Source organism: Argopecten irradians, chromosome 4 (genome assembly GCF_041381155.1).
Source record: "Argopecten irradians isolate NY chromosome 4, Ai_NY, whole genome shotgun sequence".
Lineage (NCBI taxonomy): Eukaryota > Metazoa > Mollusca > Bivalvia > Pectinida > Pectinidae > Argopecten > Argopecten irradians.
The window spans coordinates 34,996,354-35,015,459 of NC_091137.1; the positions used below are offsets into that span (position 1 = coordinate 34,996,354).

The 19,106-nt window shown below is 35.1% G+C and overlaps 2 protein-coding genes across 2 annotated transcripts; one reads left to right on the forward strand and one right to left on the reverse strand.

The window, feature by feature from the left end:
* Positions 1-3,322: 3,322 nt before the first annotated feature.
* LOC138321444 (casein kinase II subunit beta) lies at positions 3,323-14,939 on the reverse strand. The gene is made up of 7 exons (XM_069265147.1): positions 14,824-14,939; positions 14,328-14,421; positions 12,642-12,744; positions 9,495-9,610; positions 8,456-8,531; positions 5,749-5,938; positions 3,323-5,126 (listed from the first exon to the last, which is right to left on the reverse strand). The coding sequence occupies exons 2-7, from the start codon at positions 14,397-14,399 to the stop codon at positions 5,018-5,020; spliced, it is 666 nt and encodes a 221-aa protein (XP_069121248.1). The 5' UTR covers positions 14,400-14,421; positions 14,824-14,939; the 3' UTR covers positions 3,323-5,017.
* Positions 14,940-15,078: 139 nt separating this feature from the next.
* LOC138321446 (DNA polymerase epsilon subunit 3-like) lies at positions 15,079-17,437 on the forward strand. The gene is made up of 4 exons (XM_069265148.1): positions 15,079-15,219; positions 15,633-15,703; positions 15,983-16,187; positions 16,733-17,437. Exons 2-4 carry the CDS (start codon positions 15,638-15,640, stop codon positions 16,963-16,965), a joined length of 504 nt encoding a protein of 167 aa, XP_069121249.1. The 5' UTR covers positions 15,079-15,219; positions 15,633-15,637; the 3' UTR covers positions 16,966-17,437.
* The last annotated feature ends 1,669 nt before the right edge of the window (positions 17,438-19,106 follow it).

Genomic DNA, 19,106 nt, shown 5'->3' on the forward strand with positions numbered 1-19,106 from the left:
GGACACGTTACGAGCCAGCAGAGACGTTTCTCTGGATTTTGTCTTTGGTTTCTTCTATAAGATGAACACAAATGGCACATGGGATCTTGTAGATGACGCATTTGCCCTTTTTCAATATTGTTCCCTGAAGAAACGGGAGTTTATGTTATGTAATATGTTATCGTGTTTGAAAAAGACGCTGTCATTCTTCTTAATCAGAAATCTGTATGGTCTTTGATCCACATCTTATGCATGTAATAACAGCTCCGGGGGTAGACTCTGGTGCAAAAAGGACCTTTCTTCCACGTTGCATAAAGTTATGTTCCTGTTAGTTAAAGTAACGTCTGGCCTGTATGCGTTGCTGTGACCAGTCTCCATAAAGAAAACGTTACAAGGCGTCAGAGACGCTGAACGCAGATGCACGTTTCCCACGATCAAAGGATTTTGTCTTTTATCCGGATGTCCAATAATTTTTCAATTTCGCTAAAGTAAGATGGAGATATTTGTCATATGAAATCTTGTAGATAACACCACACAAGTCCTCCTTCACAGTTTTAATTTGTCCCTTGCAAAAATTGGAAACAGAAAAGTTTCTGCAATAGGCTAACGGGTGGTCTTCGAAACTGCTTCGGGTGGAAGATTCAGTTTCTGAATCCACTCCGAGCTAACGCTGAACACCTTGTCTTTGTCTGGTGTTTCCCTGATGGCTACTTTGGCTCTATTGGTGATAATTCTTACCACATCCTATTTATGTCGAAATGTGCGGTGGGAGTCAAATGCTCCGTACTGATCCGATGGCTTAAGGTACACTGTTGTCTTGACAGACTCGTCAGGATTCATTAAACGGTCGTGTGTGTCGACATGTGAAGGCACCTACCGCCTTTTCAAAATCGAATTTGATAGACGGATTAACATTGTTGATAAAATATTGACAAATGTAGCATCTCCATACATGTAACAGACAGATGCTGTGTTCTTCAAAGTCCTCAACGAAAAAGTTACAAGGCCATCTCGATGTTGGTTCAATACCACATGTTTCTTCTTAAAAAAAATAAGCGGTGATGAAACAGAACTCCAGTAAAACGTAAATAATTCAGATGCCATGTGCATGGATAAGGACATTTCAGAGGTATAGTCCAATAGCTAGCTTTTGTGACTGTGCTATTGGGTGCTGTGTCTATCGTAGTGTAGTGATGTTGTGTGTACCCCTGCCTCTCCGTGTAATATTTAATGGTAGCGGTGGGATGGGCCTGCCATTCAGTAGAGTACCCAATGAAAGCATAGTGTTATTGGGGACTTATTATTAACTTATTCGTCTAGTCATGAGCCGCCACCGCTACAACAAAATTGTGGGAGAAATAAAATGTAAGCTGAGGAATGCCAGGTTGATCCCATGAAAGTTATTAGCGAGAATGGTAGTCATGTGACCGTTAATGGATATGGTCGTCTCAGCAGCTAACTTTTGTGGCTTAGTAGTTAAATAACGTCGAGCATGACATGTTCTTCTATGTATCTGCCCGTTATAGCCCGGGCTCTGCGTTACATCTTGTATAATGACATTGATGGTTTGTCTTAGTGGGAAGCTAATGGAAAGGATACGATACAAGTTCAGGATCTTCTCCACAAGATATTTGTATCCAGAAGTGATAAAACCAACGGATGATACGATTTTGCGAATTTGAATTCCCGTCTTATGGATCTTGGAAAACCATTAGAATGTTTCTTCACATGGATAGAAATGTACGTTTGTTTTGTCATATATAACTCTCCTTGTTGGTTAGTATCTTTCAATAGTCAATTTATCATTAAGGACCGTTCTACCACTCATATGCCTATCCGACTCCATTTACAAAGCACGCACTGGTTTTTGAACTAGCTTAGCAAGGGTTAGGACCAGGGCATCCAGTTGACCCTTAACTATGGCTTAGCAAGGGTTAGCACCAGGGCATCCAGTTGACCATTGAAGTTTTAGCAGTTCCTGAAGACATATCACTGTTTCTCAGAAATCTTAAGAGTCAAAACATATGACAAATGACATGTTCTTCAAACCCTTGATTCAAATATGATTTTTGCTAACCCTTGCTAAGCCAAGTCAGGAGTCTACTGGATGCCCTGAGGACAATGAATCAGTGTATGAATACATTTATTTGTGTAGATACAATAATGCACGACTCATCATCACGTCTCTTGTTTTGATAACATCACTTCCAAGACCTTTTCCGAAAGAGAAGGTTCTTTTGCCTTGTTTTGAATTTCCTCAAAATGTGGCATGTTCTGAAAGTTAAATTATTCGTGAAAACTAATCCCGGAACATTTAAAAGACCATTCAATGCTAAGATGATTTCCATAAAAGATGATGCAAAATGTTATCGGAAAGAATGAAAGTCTCTTCTAGCATGTCTTATTGGTCGAGTTTTAGCGATATTTTATCATTATCAATCAACCTCTGGGTCTCTGTTTCTGCTTATCACTTAGTACAAAGACAGTCCGTTGTCAGTATAATGTAACCGGGTGGGGTAGAATATTCTGTGTCTCTGACAACATGCTTCTTTGAGATAGCACTATAAAATGGGCAAGAGTCCTATAACCAGAAGCTATAACACAACTTAACTGCAGTCTCCCAAAGCAGTCACACAACACTTGCATACATATGACTCTAGCTATTAATAGAATGTTAATCAATCAACCAATCCTCCTGTGATCTCAATTAGAATCCAACGTAATTGAGTTACCAGGTAATTCACAATAGATCAGATGGTTTTGTTTCCTCTGCTGTTTAACCATGTCAAAACCTTAAAGATGCTCCACTGCCGACAGAGCATAAATGATATTCATCACTTGAACAATGTTTGGTGTTTAATCGTGTATATATATGCCTAATTAACACAAAAAATAACATAAAATAATTTATTTAGCCTTTAGTGCATGCGCAATCATTACTTCATTCCATATAGGATATAGTGGTACGGAATTTTTTCGGGATGCAATAAATTATTTTTCATATTTTGAACTTGAAGCAAATTTAGAAGCTCTAACTTTTCAATGGTGGTAATGGTGTAAAGTAAGTAACTTTTGTAACTGAAGAAACATACTAAATCGTCTTCTCTTATTTTTGATAGTGAAAAATACCATTAGTCAGCGGTGGAGCATCCTTAAATGACACTGGCTTTTAATAACACTTTTAACAAGCACGGCAGAAAGTTATTTAAACATCATTAGGTATAAATTTAAAGTTTCAAGTAGGATTCAAAGTTGTCGACATTGTTGTTAAGGAGATGAATACTACAAGTTATCAAAGGAGATAACTAGCAAAACTTCTGTAGTTAATAAAAAACCAATAACATTATTTTTGTTACAAAACGAAACAGACTTTTTATTACCTGTTTCTACAGATATGGATTTATTTACAGCACTTGTTATGTCAAAACATCTAAATACAAAACAGTACTCTTAACATCTGTCATCCCTGCTCTACACACAAGCAGGTAAATAATTCAGACCCGTTTTTTTATATATCTAGGTGATAGGTCCAACGAGACAATGATGACAACTGTACATAGTATAGCCTATGTGTAATTATCACATGCCCTATACAATGCTAGAACTACTATTAAATATGTTATTATATCACACACGAGTTTCTTATCGCTGGGAAACACACTTATAGCAACACTGAGACATTGTTCAGTTTCACCAGTTCATAAGCTCTATAAAGCTCTTACCACTTTCAGAGCTAACTTGATAAGCTTTATAAAGTTCTTATTACTTTCAGAGCTAACTTCATAAGCTCTATTTAGTTCTTTTTAATACCAATTTCAGAGCTAACTTCTTAAGCTCTATAAAGCTCTTACCAATTTCAGAGCTACTACATCAGCTAAGTTTTTCTTATTTACAGAACTAAGCGTTTTTTTTGCACTTAGTTGTTTAAAGCACTAACAGGATATTTATACTTTGTTTCAAAGACAAGTTTGAAGTATTTCACTATTTTTTTCATCACTTATATTCTAAATGAAAATTTAATTATATTTCAAAAGTAACAAAAATATTTTTAATTAGGCAGATTGGTTTAAGTATGAAAAAAGTTTCATTCAATTTCTTAGAATTCGGAGTTCACAATTTCACAAAAGCCTAACAGTATATACTTGCATACATATTTATATGCATTCAAAATGTAAAATATTGGTACAATAATGCCAGCAAATAGCACTGTAAATCATTACGATATACAGTATGACACACCATGATTATACAGAAAGAAAACAGTAGTCTTACATCTGGATGATAACAAAAAGATAATCAATGAACATTCTTGAGTCTATGAGAACACAACCACATGTAGTGCTATTGTATAATGATTAACTGAAAAGATAATGACGAACAAAAGGTGATACACTGAAAAGGTTAAGACACACCCACGTGAACCCAGATTTTTCAACAATGATCATTCTGCATTTTACCACAATTGGTACACAATGAAATTCCTTACAAAATATAACATATTGCCACACATATTTTAAATCCTCGGACAACAGTACAGCTGTCACTGTAGTAGTGTTAGCATTGAACTAATGCCTAACATTAAATTAATTTCATCAAATCAAAGAACTTTTGATCAGATCCTCCATCCTAGATGATATCTCATCTGGAATCTACACATATTTGAAAAAAGAGAAGTCACATAAAACCAAGAAAATCTGACGATGATAGCATCACCTTATAGTAAAGCATACAATATCAGGCTTAATTTGTTAAAATTGTTATAACTATAACTACCTCACGCTAATAAGGTAATCTCATAAATACTCATATAATTCATTGAAGGGTAATTACCTCTCTTTTCAACTCCTTCACCCCTGAAATTTCATAATGGACTGATCTAGTCTTTGATTTAGAAGAGCCTTAATGTGTCTTCAGGGGTGAAGGAGTTCAAATGTTACACAAGTCACTGTTTACTGAATGCTGTACCCCTGCTCCTTTCTATGGAGAGAGGTAACTTTATAAATAAAGTCACTAGATGTGGTAAATGAGGCTACATGAGTCAGCGTTTACTGTTGTTGTGACCTAGTCCCCTCATTGGCATTTTGAAGTTGGCGGCTGCTTGGTTTTGGAGGTTGTAGGCCAGTGGGTGAATCTTGAATCCGTAAAGTCTACAAAGCATCAGAAAATACACATAAAGTCTACAAAATATCACAATCAGATGAGTTTAGACTACAAAAGAAATGTGGAAACAAGCACTATTCAATGTATTAACAGAATCATTTGCAACACTACAAAATCATAAAATCGTTGATGACAAATATTGAATGTCTGTACATGTACAACGTTATTAAACCTGACCAGCCATAATTATACTGAAAACACATGGACTCAACAAATTCATACTTTTTCATTAATAAACTTTCACATGCCCTTGACATAATAACAATTTTTTAAATCCCAAAACGACATGGGTTAAGTAAGATTTACCATGATTAGTCCAACTTTCCTGTGATTGTGACATCACATTTTGACGTGAATTTGTTGACGTCATAATCACCAGAAGTTGGGACTAATTGACACTAAATTGTACTTTACACAAGTTGTTTTGGGACCTTGAAACTCTAGTATTAAACTTAATTTAATGTTTGTGATCTATGAATTTGCATACTACCACCTTAACCAAAAAGGAGTCTAAAAGTCAAAACATGCTCTTATGAAGAACATAGTGTCAATAGATTGTGAGAAATGACCCAGATTTGACTGCACACACTATTAGTTGAAGCCTCGTACCTAGGGACAAACTGGTTGGCAGGTCGTTTTGGTCTGTATTCTGGGTGGACCATAAACAGCATGTGAGGGAATCCTGTACCAAAGTAGGACCCGTCTGTGTGATGGTGGCGAGATGACTTAGGGGTGTACACATCCTGGCACTTCGGACAGTAGAGCTTCACCATAGCCTCTCCTGGCACGTCTGACAGTCCTACAAAGGTAATATATCTATATATTAGCAGGTGATTGCAATTGAGCACTGTTCCTACTGGACACAAACCTAGCGTTGATCGAGAGAGAGATTCTGGATTACGTATCTACAGACCCGCTATCCAAGGGGCATTAACAAACGTTAGATATGTATATTTTGCAAATTGACATTCAATTGATCACTCCCTTTTCAATTGCTAATACCTACTTCCAGCATTTATCCCGTTCTTTTCTACGCCTTTTGTTTTGCCAACAAAAGGCGACTAAATTTAGGACTTTGCTCCTTTGCACACACACCGAGGAGAAAGGCGACTAAATTTGCATCCTATACAAATGAGCTCTACATATTTAAATTTCGCCACACACTTCACGTCACACATGGCACGCTCTCCAGGCACCGCTCATATTGTAGCGTTCTGCCGAACAGCATGGCTACTTTTTGGTAGATCCAGCCTTCGGCTGCCACTTGGCGAAGGGTTAATTGCATTGTTAAATATTTGACTTCTTTCATTGTCCTGTTTTATTGTTCGTGTCATATTATGTAATCGTGTTCGTTTTGTGTGTCTTGATAAAGGGGCAGATCACCTTGAAAATTTAACAATTTTTTTGTCCACACGGTTGGAATTACTGCTTTGTCCCATATATATTAGAATAGTAAGGGTTATATTTCTATGTAAGAATAGGGCAGTAAGGGTTATCAGTGTCAGACTTTACAGCTGTCACCAGTGTAATATGGTGTACTTTTTATAGGCTGTACCTGGCAGGAAAAATATTGTGATGACAAGATACACTCTCAGTAAACAATGAAGTGATGACATATTTTTTTCATTTTTTTTCATTTTTTTTTTAAAACATATTTGACATTAAAGTGAACAGTCGGGCAAGGATGGCTAAAGTCGGTAAAAATGGTGTGAATGAATCCAGTATAATTTCTTATGAAATGGAAAAATAAAATCTCTCGCCAAAATCTGTCTGCGTACGAAGAAATTAATTTAAAGTATAGGAATCCTAATACGTCCTCCCGGCTGACTATGTCCGTGGTTACATTTACACGCAGCCTCGCTTTCAATACTTTCAATTTTCCTTTACTTTAATGGTCAGAACTGGGAAACGTAAGCAGAACTTGGCCGTCGTATTAATATGTGAGAACTTTTGGAAGGCCAATGAACGCATTTAGACTGGTTTTCTTTGCCCGACTATTCACTTAAAAATTCCTTGGAATGAAGTTTGTTGTAGTTATGAGATAAAAAAGTATCTGAGGTCTAAGTAGATACCAGTTATACCTTTAGAAATTAGGACAAAGAAACTCTCAACTTCTAATAGCCTCTTAGACATGTCTAACAGTCCTTATAACAGTATTTGATGTGCAGTATGAAATATATCTCTATAAGACTTCAAGTCTAGACTTTGTTACAACAGAAATGGAATCACACATGTACAAAATGTACTTACCTATTGGCATCGCGATATATCACGATTGTAGAGAAGATGACGACGATATCGTTAAAAAAATTATATCTACGATATCGTCGTCAGCCGTAACCCATCATGTGTTAGTTGGAAAGGAAACAAAACATTGCACTGTCGGACACGGACAGAATCTGATTGACTTGTAAACAAACATCTAATTAAAAGTATCACAAATAAACGTTTGTTTTGATTAGGGTTGTTACGAGTACCCGGTTACGGGTCGGGTTGGGGATGTAACCGGGTCAAAAAATGTGTACCCGGGTACATATACCCGTCAAAATAGGACAATTCGTCTGGATGTACGTTAACAAGTCTAGAACTTCTATTAAAAGTATTACAAAATCCAACTCATTTGTATTTGTTTTCACTCTCCAAGGATGAAACCTTATCTTTTCAATACATTTTAATTCTCATTACCGTCTTTTGATGCGAGAACAATCTACTTGACGGACATGTGCACTTAAATAGGTCACACTATAGTCATATCCGATAACACAAGAGACCGTCCGAATGTAGTACTTCCTGTTGCGTATGTGCAAAAACATTTCCTCTGGGACTGGTGTAGCTACAGACACGCTGGATAGACTGACACTTTAGTGCAGCTCATTAGCAATTATGAAAGTCAAATAGAAATGAAGTTAGACACTTAACGACTGAAGCTATCTTTACTGAACTCACATATGATTTCATCAAATCTCCGTCGATCAACCAATCTTTCCAAACAACAAACACAACGTAACCCAATATTTGTTACAAAAGCAGTCGATCTGTGTCGAGTATTCGGTTACCCAGGGACAAAATTTAGTACCCGTGACAGCCCTAGTTTTGATGAATGTTTCACTTTATTTATTTACAAATTACACTCTATATTGTACTTTCATGATTGGTCCCCCAAACATGACTTATATTTCCATAAATTCCTTTTATATTTTACTCGCCAAAAATCGCGATATTAACGTGACGATATCGTAAAATTTTGACGATATCGCGATGCACATTTTCTCTACGATAACAGAAATGGAATCAGACATGTACAAAATGTACTTACCTATTGGTAACATTGCTTGGTTTTCACAGTATACTCGAGGACAATATCCAAAATCACCCTGTTGCCATTTTTCAATCTGTGAAAATCACATCAAGTTACATTTAGTCAACTCAAACTGGCTTTCTTATAATAAATTCATTGTATATGATGATGAAAAAGAACTTGTATTCTTTATGATTCAAAGAGTAATTACTCACATGCCATCTAGATCTAGTAACAAGAAATAATCCAAAACTACAATGGTAAGGTAACCAAGTCTCAGATTCAAGGAAAACTTTTTAGCTCAAATAAATTCAACACATATGCAGTGATTTATTTTATCAAGCTTTGAAAACATATTGTTAGTAAAACATAATCAAACAAAACATTTCAAATAAAATAAAATAACAATGAACATATTTTTCGTAATTTTTCAGTTTTACAAAACAAAAGTGTTTACTCATTTACTCATAAAGACCCATTTAGACTCTTCTAAATCAAAGCTAGAGCAGTCCATTATGAAACTTCAAGGGTAAATGAGTATTACAGTGACATAGGAAACTGTGAAGACTGAAGAGTGAAATAGAGAACTTACAGTTTAACACATCTGTATTCTTACTGAATATTTCTCATGTTCATGTATTACATAATACTCAGTCACTTGGCACTTATTATTTCATATCTTGATATGGTGAAAATGAAAATGCAAATCAGAAGTATATCAAAAGGAAAATTAAACTACCAACTGGGGAAAAAATATGACTATATTTACTTCAAAAAGGTCAGATATTGTCCCCGAAATGCATTACAGAATATTCTGTATTTGAATATTATAAAACTATCTTCCCTTGCAGGTAGGTAATGATTTTGACGTCATGTGTTTGCGAGCGTAATGCCAAACTTTTCAGAGACAACGTGATTTGTGCCCACAAAATAATGACATCACAATGGATACTTACAGGCAAGGGAGCTAACTCTGTAATATGCAAAGATGGAATAAAATAGAGCCTGTAAGGTCTACAATCAGATATTAATTCATTGAGGTATTCTTTATTCTTACCATCTGTGCTATGCCTCTATTGGTCATGATGTAGCGGGCATGTATTAGACCGTACAACATCTCGGCTGCCTGCTCGATTAGGTCACTTTGATTTGGGTTGTCTTCTAGCTCATCATCTAATCAACAACAACATGACTTAGTAAATCCAGCATACATCATCAATATCATCTTATCTAACGTTTGTACAAATTAATTTATCTTCTTTTTTTTTTTCCTTGAGTGAAGAAAAAAATTCCCACTACATTTTTAAGTAAAACATTATATGGTACAGTATATATTTGTACCTGTTTTGTAATCAAAGACAAATCAATAATTCAAGGAAAGTTGTGGGTTCGGTATAGGTGCATGACCAGGCTTGAGTTATAATATAATGACTCTTATGTGGTTTTGTTCTTCGTGGATATCTCAAGGATTTTCTTCTTCTGTATGCTGGATTTAAAAGGATAAGTCACAAAAATGAACAACAAAAAAAGAAAATGTATAACAGGCATGCAATCATTAGTATAACTCAATTGGCTCACTTTGCAAATTTTGAACTAAAACAATCTTCAAAATTACCAGTGTAAAGAAAGTTTGAGACATCTGCTGATCAAGTTGACTATACACGAACATGTACTATTATATCTGACTTGCAATGGACATGTCAGGAAAAACTTTCATATGGTACAACTATTCTGTGGTAATCACATTTCAAGTATCATTCTACTGTTTTAATGAATACAGTGTAATTACCAATCAGCAACCAATGTGATATAGCAATGTAAGCCAATGGCAATTTCCTAAATTGAAAAATAGAGGGCTGGTAACAGGGAGAATACATGTAGGATTTAATATATAACTACAAGATTGAAGTCCAAATAAATAATCAATAATGGACCTCTAGCTGGCCGGTTTTATCACCAAAGTTAGTGAAAGTGTTTGTCTTTTCTAAAACAAATTTCTAATGAATTTTAAAATGTTTAAAAAAGATTTTGAAAAATGTCTGGTCTCCCTGCTACCCTTGCCCTGAACAAAGTAATATTACAGAATATGTTAACCCTTGAAACAAATCTTTTTATTATCTGTATACCATGACAGTTAGGCCCTGGCTAGTCATAAGAAACCTGGCATGGATCAATCCATACAACATGCCTGAGGCTTGCTCGACCAAACCATTAGGGGCATTATCCTTTCTTCCTTCCTCTTCTTCTACCTCCTCCTCCTCATCATCTGAACGCACCAACACAGGATATGGCATTGTACATTTTGTTAGTCTCAAATTAAATCTCAACCAACATAGCATTACAAAGAAGAAAATCCAAGTTTTTTTAGTTAATTAATTTCCAAGCCGTTTGCTTGCTTTCACAATTTGGCCATTATAAGCAGGTGACTGCAAACTAGAAGAAATTAAATTATGGCATATAATACTTTTCCTTTGTTGTATTGGTATTCATTACCAATACCCTTGCTTACTGAAAGCAGAATTTTCAACAACCATCACCCACAGGTGTTCGTTTCTAATATAATAAGTATAATAGGGTCAAGGTCTATAACTCGGCCGGCCATATAACACTACCCAATTTCAGAAAAAGTATGATTATTAACCAACCGTATAGGATATGACAATAGGAATACTCTCAATCGAAAGCCAGATAATTTATCTTTAATTTGGTATATGATACAATATATAGCATGCCGTATAGATGTCACTAGATATCCAGAAACATCGGAAAACAGCCAGATTTCAACTGGTCGGACACTGTGGTGTCCTCTGATCAACACGCCAGGGCTCTAATGGGTAGCTCAAAAACCACTGCATGTCAACATTTCAGCTTCATAGGAATTAAAGTTTGGTAAAAAACAAACTTTACCGGTATGTTAGTGTTTATCTATATACCATCCATTTGCTTAATACAGCCTTTTGAAATTTCCGATTGAAAAAATGTGTGTCTCTAGACGCCATGTTGATATGTGTGTATTACATTTTTTTTCTCGGCGTTGATTGGTCAATTAATTTTAGAGAGCCAATCAACGCTGACAAAACAAATCTACTGCACACATACTTACATGGCGGCTAGAGACATAAATTTTTCAATCGGATATTTCAGAGGGCTACGTTAGGCAAATGGATGGGATTTATACATGGATTTACTAACTGGTAAGTTTGTTTTCTACCAAACTTTCATTCTTATGACGCTGAAGTGTTGACATGCAGTGGATTTTGAGCTACCCATTAGAGCCCTGGCGTGTTTATCGGAGGACACAACTGTGTCCGACCAGTTGAAATCAGGCTGTTTTCCGATGTTTCTGGATACCTAGTGACATTTATACGGCATGCTATATATTGTATTATATACCAAATTAAAGATAAATTATCTGGCTGTCGATTGAGAGTATTCCTATTGGCATATCCTATACGGTTGGTTAATAATCATACTTTTTCGGAGATTGGGTAGTGTTATATGGCCGGCCGAGTTATAGACCTTGACCCAGTATTATACTTATACTTATATTAGAAACGAACACCTGTGCATCACCTGTGATTCAACATTGCAGGTAATATTAAATAGTTGGCAGTTATATAGTCTTAAAACTGCCATGTGAACTGGTAAGATTGATTACATAGATTTGAGGGATCCCGGACTGTAGTGCAAATGTTTAAATTTAATATCATACATTTTCAAATCTGCATAAATGAAATCATAACCTCTGGTATATACACCTGACATTAACTTGTTTTTCTATGTCAGGATGGCCAGAACACTGACAATCATTGTAAAATAGTTTGAAAGGATTATAATGTATACTTTGCAAAGAGTTAACTTTACATTTATAAATATATATTAACAGACAGAAGGATGGAATGATACAGAGAAAACTAGATGATCTAGGAAATTCTTTTTCACAGTGTAAGGGGAACAATGACAGAAACAGTATAAAGTAGATAGGAATTAGTCAGGTAGTATTGACAAAATTTAATCCATTGGACTATGAGAATCACCAATTTTTACAAGTGTTTAATGATAATTTATCTGCAACATATTTGGACAAAGTTTAAACTGAAAGTGCTTATAAGTAAACTCTGTTGCTTAGAATATCAAATATAAGATATTAGTTATCAGTGTTGAATAGGACGAAGGTTGCAGGATAATTGAAATTTATACTTACCAGGTTCAAGGTCTAGAATCATGTCTAAGGCTTGTCTGTAATGTGGCACCTGCTCGTTAAGTCCAGTAAGGTTGAATTTGTCTTGTATGTAGTCTTCATCGACCTATATATATATAGAGAAAGAAAAAAAGAATTCTCTTAAAATTAACAGATGTAAAATGTGACAGTGCTTTCTGTTTTGTTCATATGTGATTGTGAATATATAAGCAGATCATCATACCATCATGATCTACGACCACATGATGGTATGATGGTGATTAATGATGATATCAAGGTGAAGATGATGATGACTGATTATATGATGGTAATTATGATGATGATGATGATGATTGTGATAATGATTGTGATGATGATGATGATGATGATGATGATGATGATGATGATATCATGTATTGTTTGTGTTCAATATTGATGTATTTGTGAGGATAATTATTGTTTTGTAAGGATGATTGATGATGTGAATGATGTGAATTAATTGATGAGATGAGGACGATGATGTGTGAATGAGATATTATGTATCAATGCAATTGGAAAAAAAAATAAAAAATTATAAAAAATTAAAAAAAATATTTAATATACAACACAATAAAATTGAAATGATTCTAGTAAGTTGATATCTGTTCAAATGCATCAAGTTTTTAATATTAACTGCTTAAATTGTATAAAATCATGTCTTTCAAATCTATGGATTCATAAACTCAATTCTCAAATTAAATCAAAATATTTTTAAAATTAATATGTAGCTATATATAGCTAAAACTGGTCTAAGATCTGATCATTTGATTATTTGAGACCAGATATAGCTTATAGCAATTTTTGTCTAGGATTTGGAGGGTCATAGGGTAAAATCGCAGTCTGGCTAACACTGCTATTTTCTCTGATTCATATATACAAAGCCTATGTAAAAGCTTAAGGCTAGGCTTAATGTAGCAGTCGAATTTGTAGGGTTATATAAACCTAGAACTTCTGCATGCTAGCCCACCGATGCTCTACCAATTGAGCTATTTGCATCTGTCGAGCAGTCTGTTACTTAAGCACTAGTCCGATGCCCACCACGTAATTTTACTTTCCGACTTATTGTAATGAACTAGTCCGATTGAGTGCATTCTGTATGCGATTATTTCAGTCTGTATGCATCAATTTGTTAGAATTTGCATTAATAAACGCATCAAGCCTGTACTTTGGATCAAAAAATCGTAAACTGATGATGACCAAAGTGCTGAAGCAAAGAAGTTCTGAGCTGTATATCTATTTTGGACTAGTGTTTAAATAACGTACCGAACTAGTAAAATTTTGGGGTTTCCTAGTTCAAAGGACAAGCAGTCAAAAAAGTTAACGGCACAGACTGTGTAGAGTCCAATCATGGCAGCCACTAGACTTTTTCCACCTTTTAAAGTCTTATATCGCCCTTAAAAATACACAAGACCCTTATATACCACCACCTTGGGCATTTCATGGAGTGTCCATGGCAGTTTGTGACAGCTAGGAGGGAGAATATGTAGTGACACGACTGGGGTTGAACCTGCATGTACATGTGACCTCCAAACACTAGCAAGATGCTCTACCCAGTACCCATTGAGCTACCTGGTCACCAATTTAATGATCAGTCAAGTACAATCATGATCACACTACAGTCAAATGCATGTATATACCGTATGCATAGAACGTATTGAATAGAAAAATTACTTCACAAAAGAACTCATTTCCTCGCAGACCACAAAACCAGGAAATCCAGGAGACTTCTTCAGAACTACTCATTTTCAAAGTGGATTGCTAAATTCTGGAAAAGAGAACAGAAATGCATGTAAATTAATAAAAAGACAATCTATTGTATGATATTGATATAAAACATCCAGTATCTGAAAATTTAATATACACCCATGTGTCCTTTGTGTGTTAGTCATTAACAATACACACAGAAAGATATTTTGAAAATACTGAAAATGTAACTCGTACTATGCATGATGTTGGTAAAGTTTTTACACAAAATGAGTTTATTGTAACCAACACTGACTAACTGCATGTTGTTCAAAGTGAAAATTGACTAACAGAGCAATTTGTTACCGACTACCTCACAATATCCAGATTCTATTAAAGTTTCGTCAATTATTTGACAGAAAATAACACCGGTTTCAGTTTCTTTCAACATACAACTTAGAAATACCGTATTACACGCACTTACATTTTTATGCTTTACTGTGTCTGTCTCTCACATCCGGTAGATTACTCATGCGTCTGCGTAGACGATAACGTATGACTTCCGGATTTGGATAAAATTTATTTTTTCTACATTTTCTCTCTCTCTTTTGGTTCTTCAATAATTTAAACTAATTAGATGGGTATTTAATCCAGCTTATATTTCCTGAGTTTTGATAACTATAACGTAGATCTATAAAAATATATATGTTAACTCAAATTATTATTCTCACGGTGCACCATTTCTCACCGATCTTTGTTTTGTATTTTATCTACGGCATTCTTTTTCCGGGAACAAAGATGGCGGGAAATAAACAAAAAGAGCACTGTTGATTTTCAATACACCACTGTAAATAACTCCAACTTCCTCAAAGAAGTGTTGGTATGTTTATCGTTTTATTTCACACAATCTTTGCGATATGTCAACTGACATTCTTTCCCGTTTGCTAGTTTGCTAGTCAAAGACTGATATCAAACGCAATGTTTTCACGTTATTTTTTTTAACACAAGACAGGTGCCCGTCTTCTATTAAAATGTATATCATAAATTCTAACACATTCTCTACTAGAGTAGAGTAATTTTCATATATTTACATGGGAATCTCCCCTGTGACATTCATGTACAAATATTGATAACGTAACAGGTCGTTTCGTCCTATATCCCGCGACCAAGTTATTTCGCCCCTAATCTGAATGTTAGCATTTCTAGGGTCTCTGAATATTGGAACCCTTTGGAAACTTCAATAGTCCAATAGTGGGATGATTCAGTGATTCACTTTATGATGTTTTGTTGTAGACACAATGGCTGAAAGACCTGAAGATTTGAACCTTCCTAATGCAGTGGTTACCAGAATTATAAAAGATGCAGTAAGTTACAGTTTGATAATTATTGTAACTGCAAATGTAAATCAATATAAACTATGTCATGTGCATCTGCCTTGAAAATTTTCACACAGATATACATGACTCAACCTTATAGTATTTTAAACATGTTCTGTTTTGAAAGTTTATCGCTTATATTTATAACAAAAACTTCTGAATGTCAATTTCCATAAAAGGATTTGTCTACAATTTCTATACAGCAGGGTATGAATGTTTTTTTTTATAATATTGCTATAATAATCTAATGTTTAACAAATATTCCAGATTCCAGATGGAGTTAATGTTTCAAAAGAAGCTAGATTAGCCATTTCGAAAGCTGCCAGTGTGTTTGTATTATATGCCACCTCGTGTTCGAACAACTTTGCCCTGAAAGGAAAGAGGAAGACTATCACTGCCCAGGATGTAATGTCTGCCATGGACGACATGGAGTTTGAACACTTTGTAGAACCTCTGCAGCAGTGTTTAGACGGTAAATATATGAGGAGCTGACTCCATTTTGCTCTAGTTTTAACTGTCTGCGGTCACAGTCATCATATTTGAAATATGAGGAGTTTGTTGATTCATAACCATGCAATATTCAACACAAAAACATATTCATTTTTTAACTTCATCCCCATAAAATGTTGCATGCAAAAAGATAAAATATTTGATGTTCACTAACTGATGATTTTGTATATTATTTCACCTGAACGAAGTTATAGAGGAGAGGTATATTAAGAAGTTAGGGATGGGTATACTGGATTTAGGTTGTCCAGTAGTCAATCCTACACAACAATCCTTCTAAACTTCTGGAGGACTTTCAACGAAACTTGGTGGCAACTCATAGTATGCATGATCTTTATTGGAACAAGATGCCTCAGCATTATTAGAGTGATCTCCCTTTATTACAAAAGAGGGGCAGTTAACCTCCTGGACAACAGGTCTGGTTTATGCTGAACGAATTATGATGGTTAGATATTGTGATACACAGATCAGATCATGCTTTATATATATTATTATTTTGTCCAATTACAGCCTACAGGCAAGGACAGAAAAATAAGAAGGAAGCAGCATCAGAGAGGAAAAGAAAATCTCAGGTTGAGACAACGGTAGTAGAGGAGTATGAAGAGGAAAATGGTGGTGAGGATGATGACGATGATGATGACAGTGGAGAGGATATTCAAAATAACGATGTGACAAGTAAAGACAATGATGCAGAGGCTCAAGAGGACAGTGACGTTGTAGAAATATCAGATGAAGATGGATGAATGTGAAATTTTAAGACAGAAAATTTGTTGTACTGGTACAATTGAAATTACAAAAAAACAATGAATGCTGTTCTTGCAAACAATGAACTCCATTGTGTAGCTCTAAAACTTTGTAATGACAATTTCTGACAGTATTTGTTGGATAATTATAAGAATTTATTGATTGCAAAAAACAAAGTGTCAACAACCCACACTTTTTAATCAAAATTTGGAATCCATATCATAATTTTGTTAATACTTACCTACATATCTATTGGAGGGATTCAAGCTATTTTGGCATCTTTCATTTATCCTAGAGGACATGTTTTGGCTTTAATTACAGAGTGAACAAGTTCCTGCTAGGAATTGATCAAGTAATTGCTTCAGTTATTCATCTTATAGTAATATTTAAATCAATAGCATGTCTTGATTTGTCATCAGATTTTGAATACATGGAGTATTCCATACAGGTAGTAATAAAATATGAATGATAGATTTTGGTGTTTGTATTATTTCAATTCAATTGGTGAAAATGCCAGTGGACTTACATTATGGTTGAACAGCTGTGATCTATCAACTTCCAGAATTCTGATAGACTAAGAGATACCAATTCTTATCGCTTTTGGATGGAGACTTAAAACAGAATACATATTGCACCTCATTGTCATTATCATATAAGTATAACCGAACAAAGCCATTAATATCAAAAGAGGTGTAATGTATTTGTAGACATTACAAATGAAATAAAAAAAATATACATTTTTCTATGGGCTTTAATAAAAAAAAATTGACAATTTTGTACAATATTATGATGAGTATGCATACTACCATAGTTATCATCACAAAAATGTTTCCCAGTGGAATATCTCTCCTTTTGAATTGTCTTAGTTTGAAATCTCCCCATTTGAACTGTCATGGTGGAACATCTCCCCATTTAAACTGTCATGGTGGGAGATCTCCCCATTTGAATTCTCTTGGTGGGAGATGTCTCCCTATTTGAACTGTCTTGGCAGGAGATCTCTGCATTTCAACTGTCTTGATGGGAGATCACCCCCATATGAATTTTCTTGTTGGGAGATCTTCCCCTTTGAAGTGTCTTGGTGGGAAATCTCCCCATTTGAACTGTCTTGGTGGGATATCTCCTTATTTGAACTGTCTCTGTGGAAAATCTTCCTATATGAACTGTCTTGGTGGAATGTCTTCCCATTTAAACTGTCTTGGTGGAATATCTCGCCATTTGAACAGTCTTGGTTGGAGATCTCCTCATGTGAACTGTCTTGGTGGAACATCTCCCCATTTGAATTCTGTTGGTGGTAGATCTCCCCATTTGAATTGTCTTGGTGGGAGATCTCTCCCATTTGAACTGTCTTGGTGGGAGATCTCCCCATTTGAACTGTCTTGGTGGAATATCTCCCCATTTGAACTGTCTTGGTGGATTATCTCACCATTTGAACTGTCTTGGTGGGAGATCTCCACATTTGAACTGTCTTTGTGGAAAATCTCCTTCTTTGAACTGTTTTGTGTGAACATTTCCCTCTTTGACCTCATTCTTGGTGAAATATCTCCCTCTTTGAACCGTCTTCTGGTAAGATGTCTCCCTATTTTGATTAGATAGGTGATCATGCCACTGGATAGAAGGAGTGTGCAGAGGTTTGTTTAAATGAATGACCTTGACCTTTCAAGATTATATGAGCAAAACATTTTTAGCTATTTTGACAATTGGGATGCAGGTTTATACCCCCCCCACCCCAAAAAAAAAAAAAAAAAAAAAAATATACTAGATTTGGGTTTTCTGTCTATCTGTCTGTAGAGACAACTTTGCCCACAGAACTTTGACATGAAGCAGAGTTGAATGGATTTGATAGGATTCTGCAATGTCTCCTGTTAATGGAGTTTATTACTAAATTTTTGCAGTGGGGGTATTAGTCCACTCTGGCGATATTTATACTGATATATCGTTTTCAGATTATAATATCAAGCTATCAGATAATGCCAGAAACACATTTATATTTCTTATAACACAAAGTTTTTGACAGAGCTTTTAAATTTTATGAAGTAATCCAGTAAATAAGAAAAAATGTATTATTGTGGATACTTGATTAGTATTCTGAAGTTTTCACTTCCTAACCCAAAGCTGCTTTTTTCATTGTGTGGACATTAAA

What these genes read in the sequence shown, in the direction of transcription:
- LOC138321444 (XM_069265147.1), bottom strand. Translation starts at nt 14,399, where the DNA reads ATGAGTAGTTCTGAAGAAGTCTCCTGGATTTCCTGGTTTTGTGGTCTG. An exon ending in GATTCTAGACCTTGAACCTG is followed by an intron (nt 9,611 to 12,641) that starts GTAAGTATAAAT and finishes GTTGTTGATTAG; the next exon opens with ATGATGAGCTAGAAGACAAC. An exon ending in CCAAGCAATGTTACCAATAG is followed by an intron (nt 5,939 to 8,455) that starts GTAAGTACATTT and finishes TTACCTTTGTAG; the next exon opens with GACTGTCAGACGTGCCAGGA.
- LOC138321446 (XM_069265148.1), top strand. Translation starts at nt 15,638, where the DNA reads ATGGCTGAAAGACCTGAAGATTTGAACCTTCCTAATGCAGTGGTTACC. An exon ending in CCAGAATTATAAAAGATGCA is followed by an intron (nt 15,704 to 15,982) that starts GTAAGTTACAGT and finishes CAAATATTCCAG; the next exon opens with ATTCCAGATGGAGTTAATGT. An exon ending in TCTGCAGCAGTGTTTAGACG is followed by an intron (nt 16,188 to 16,732) that starts GTAAATATATGA and finishes GTCCAATTACAG; the next exon opens with CCTACAGGCAAGGACAGAAA.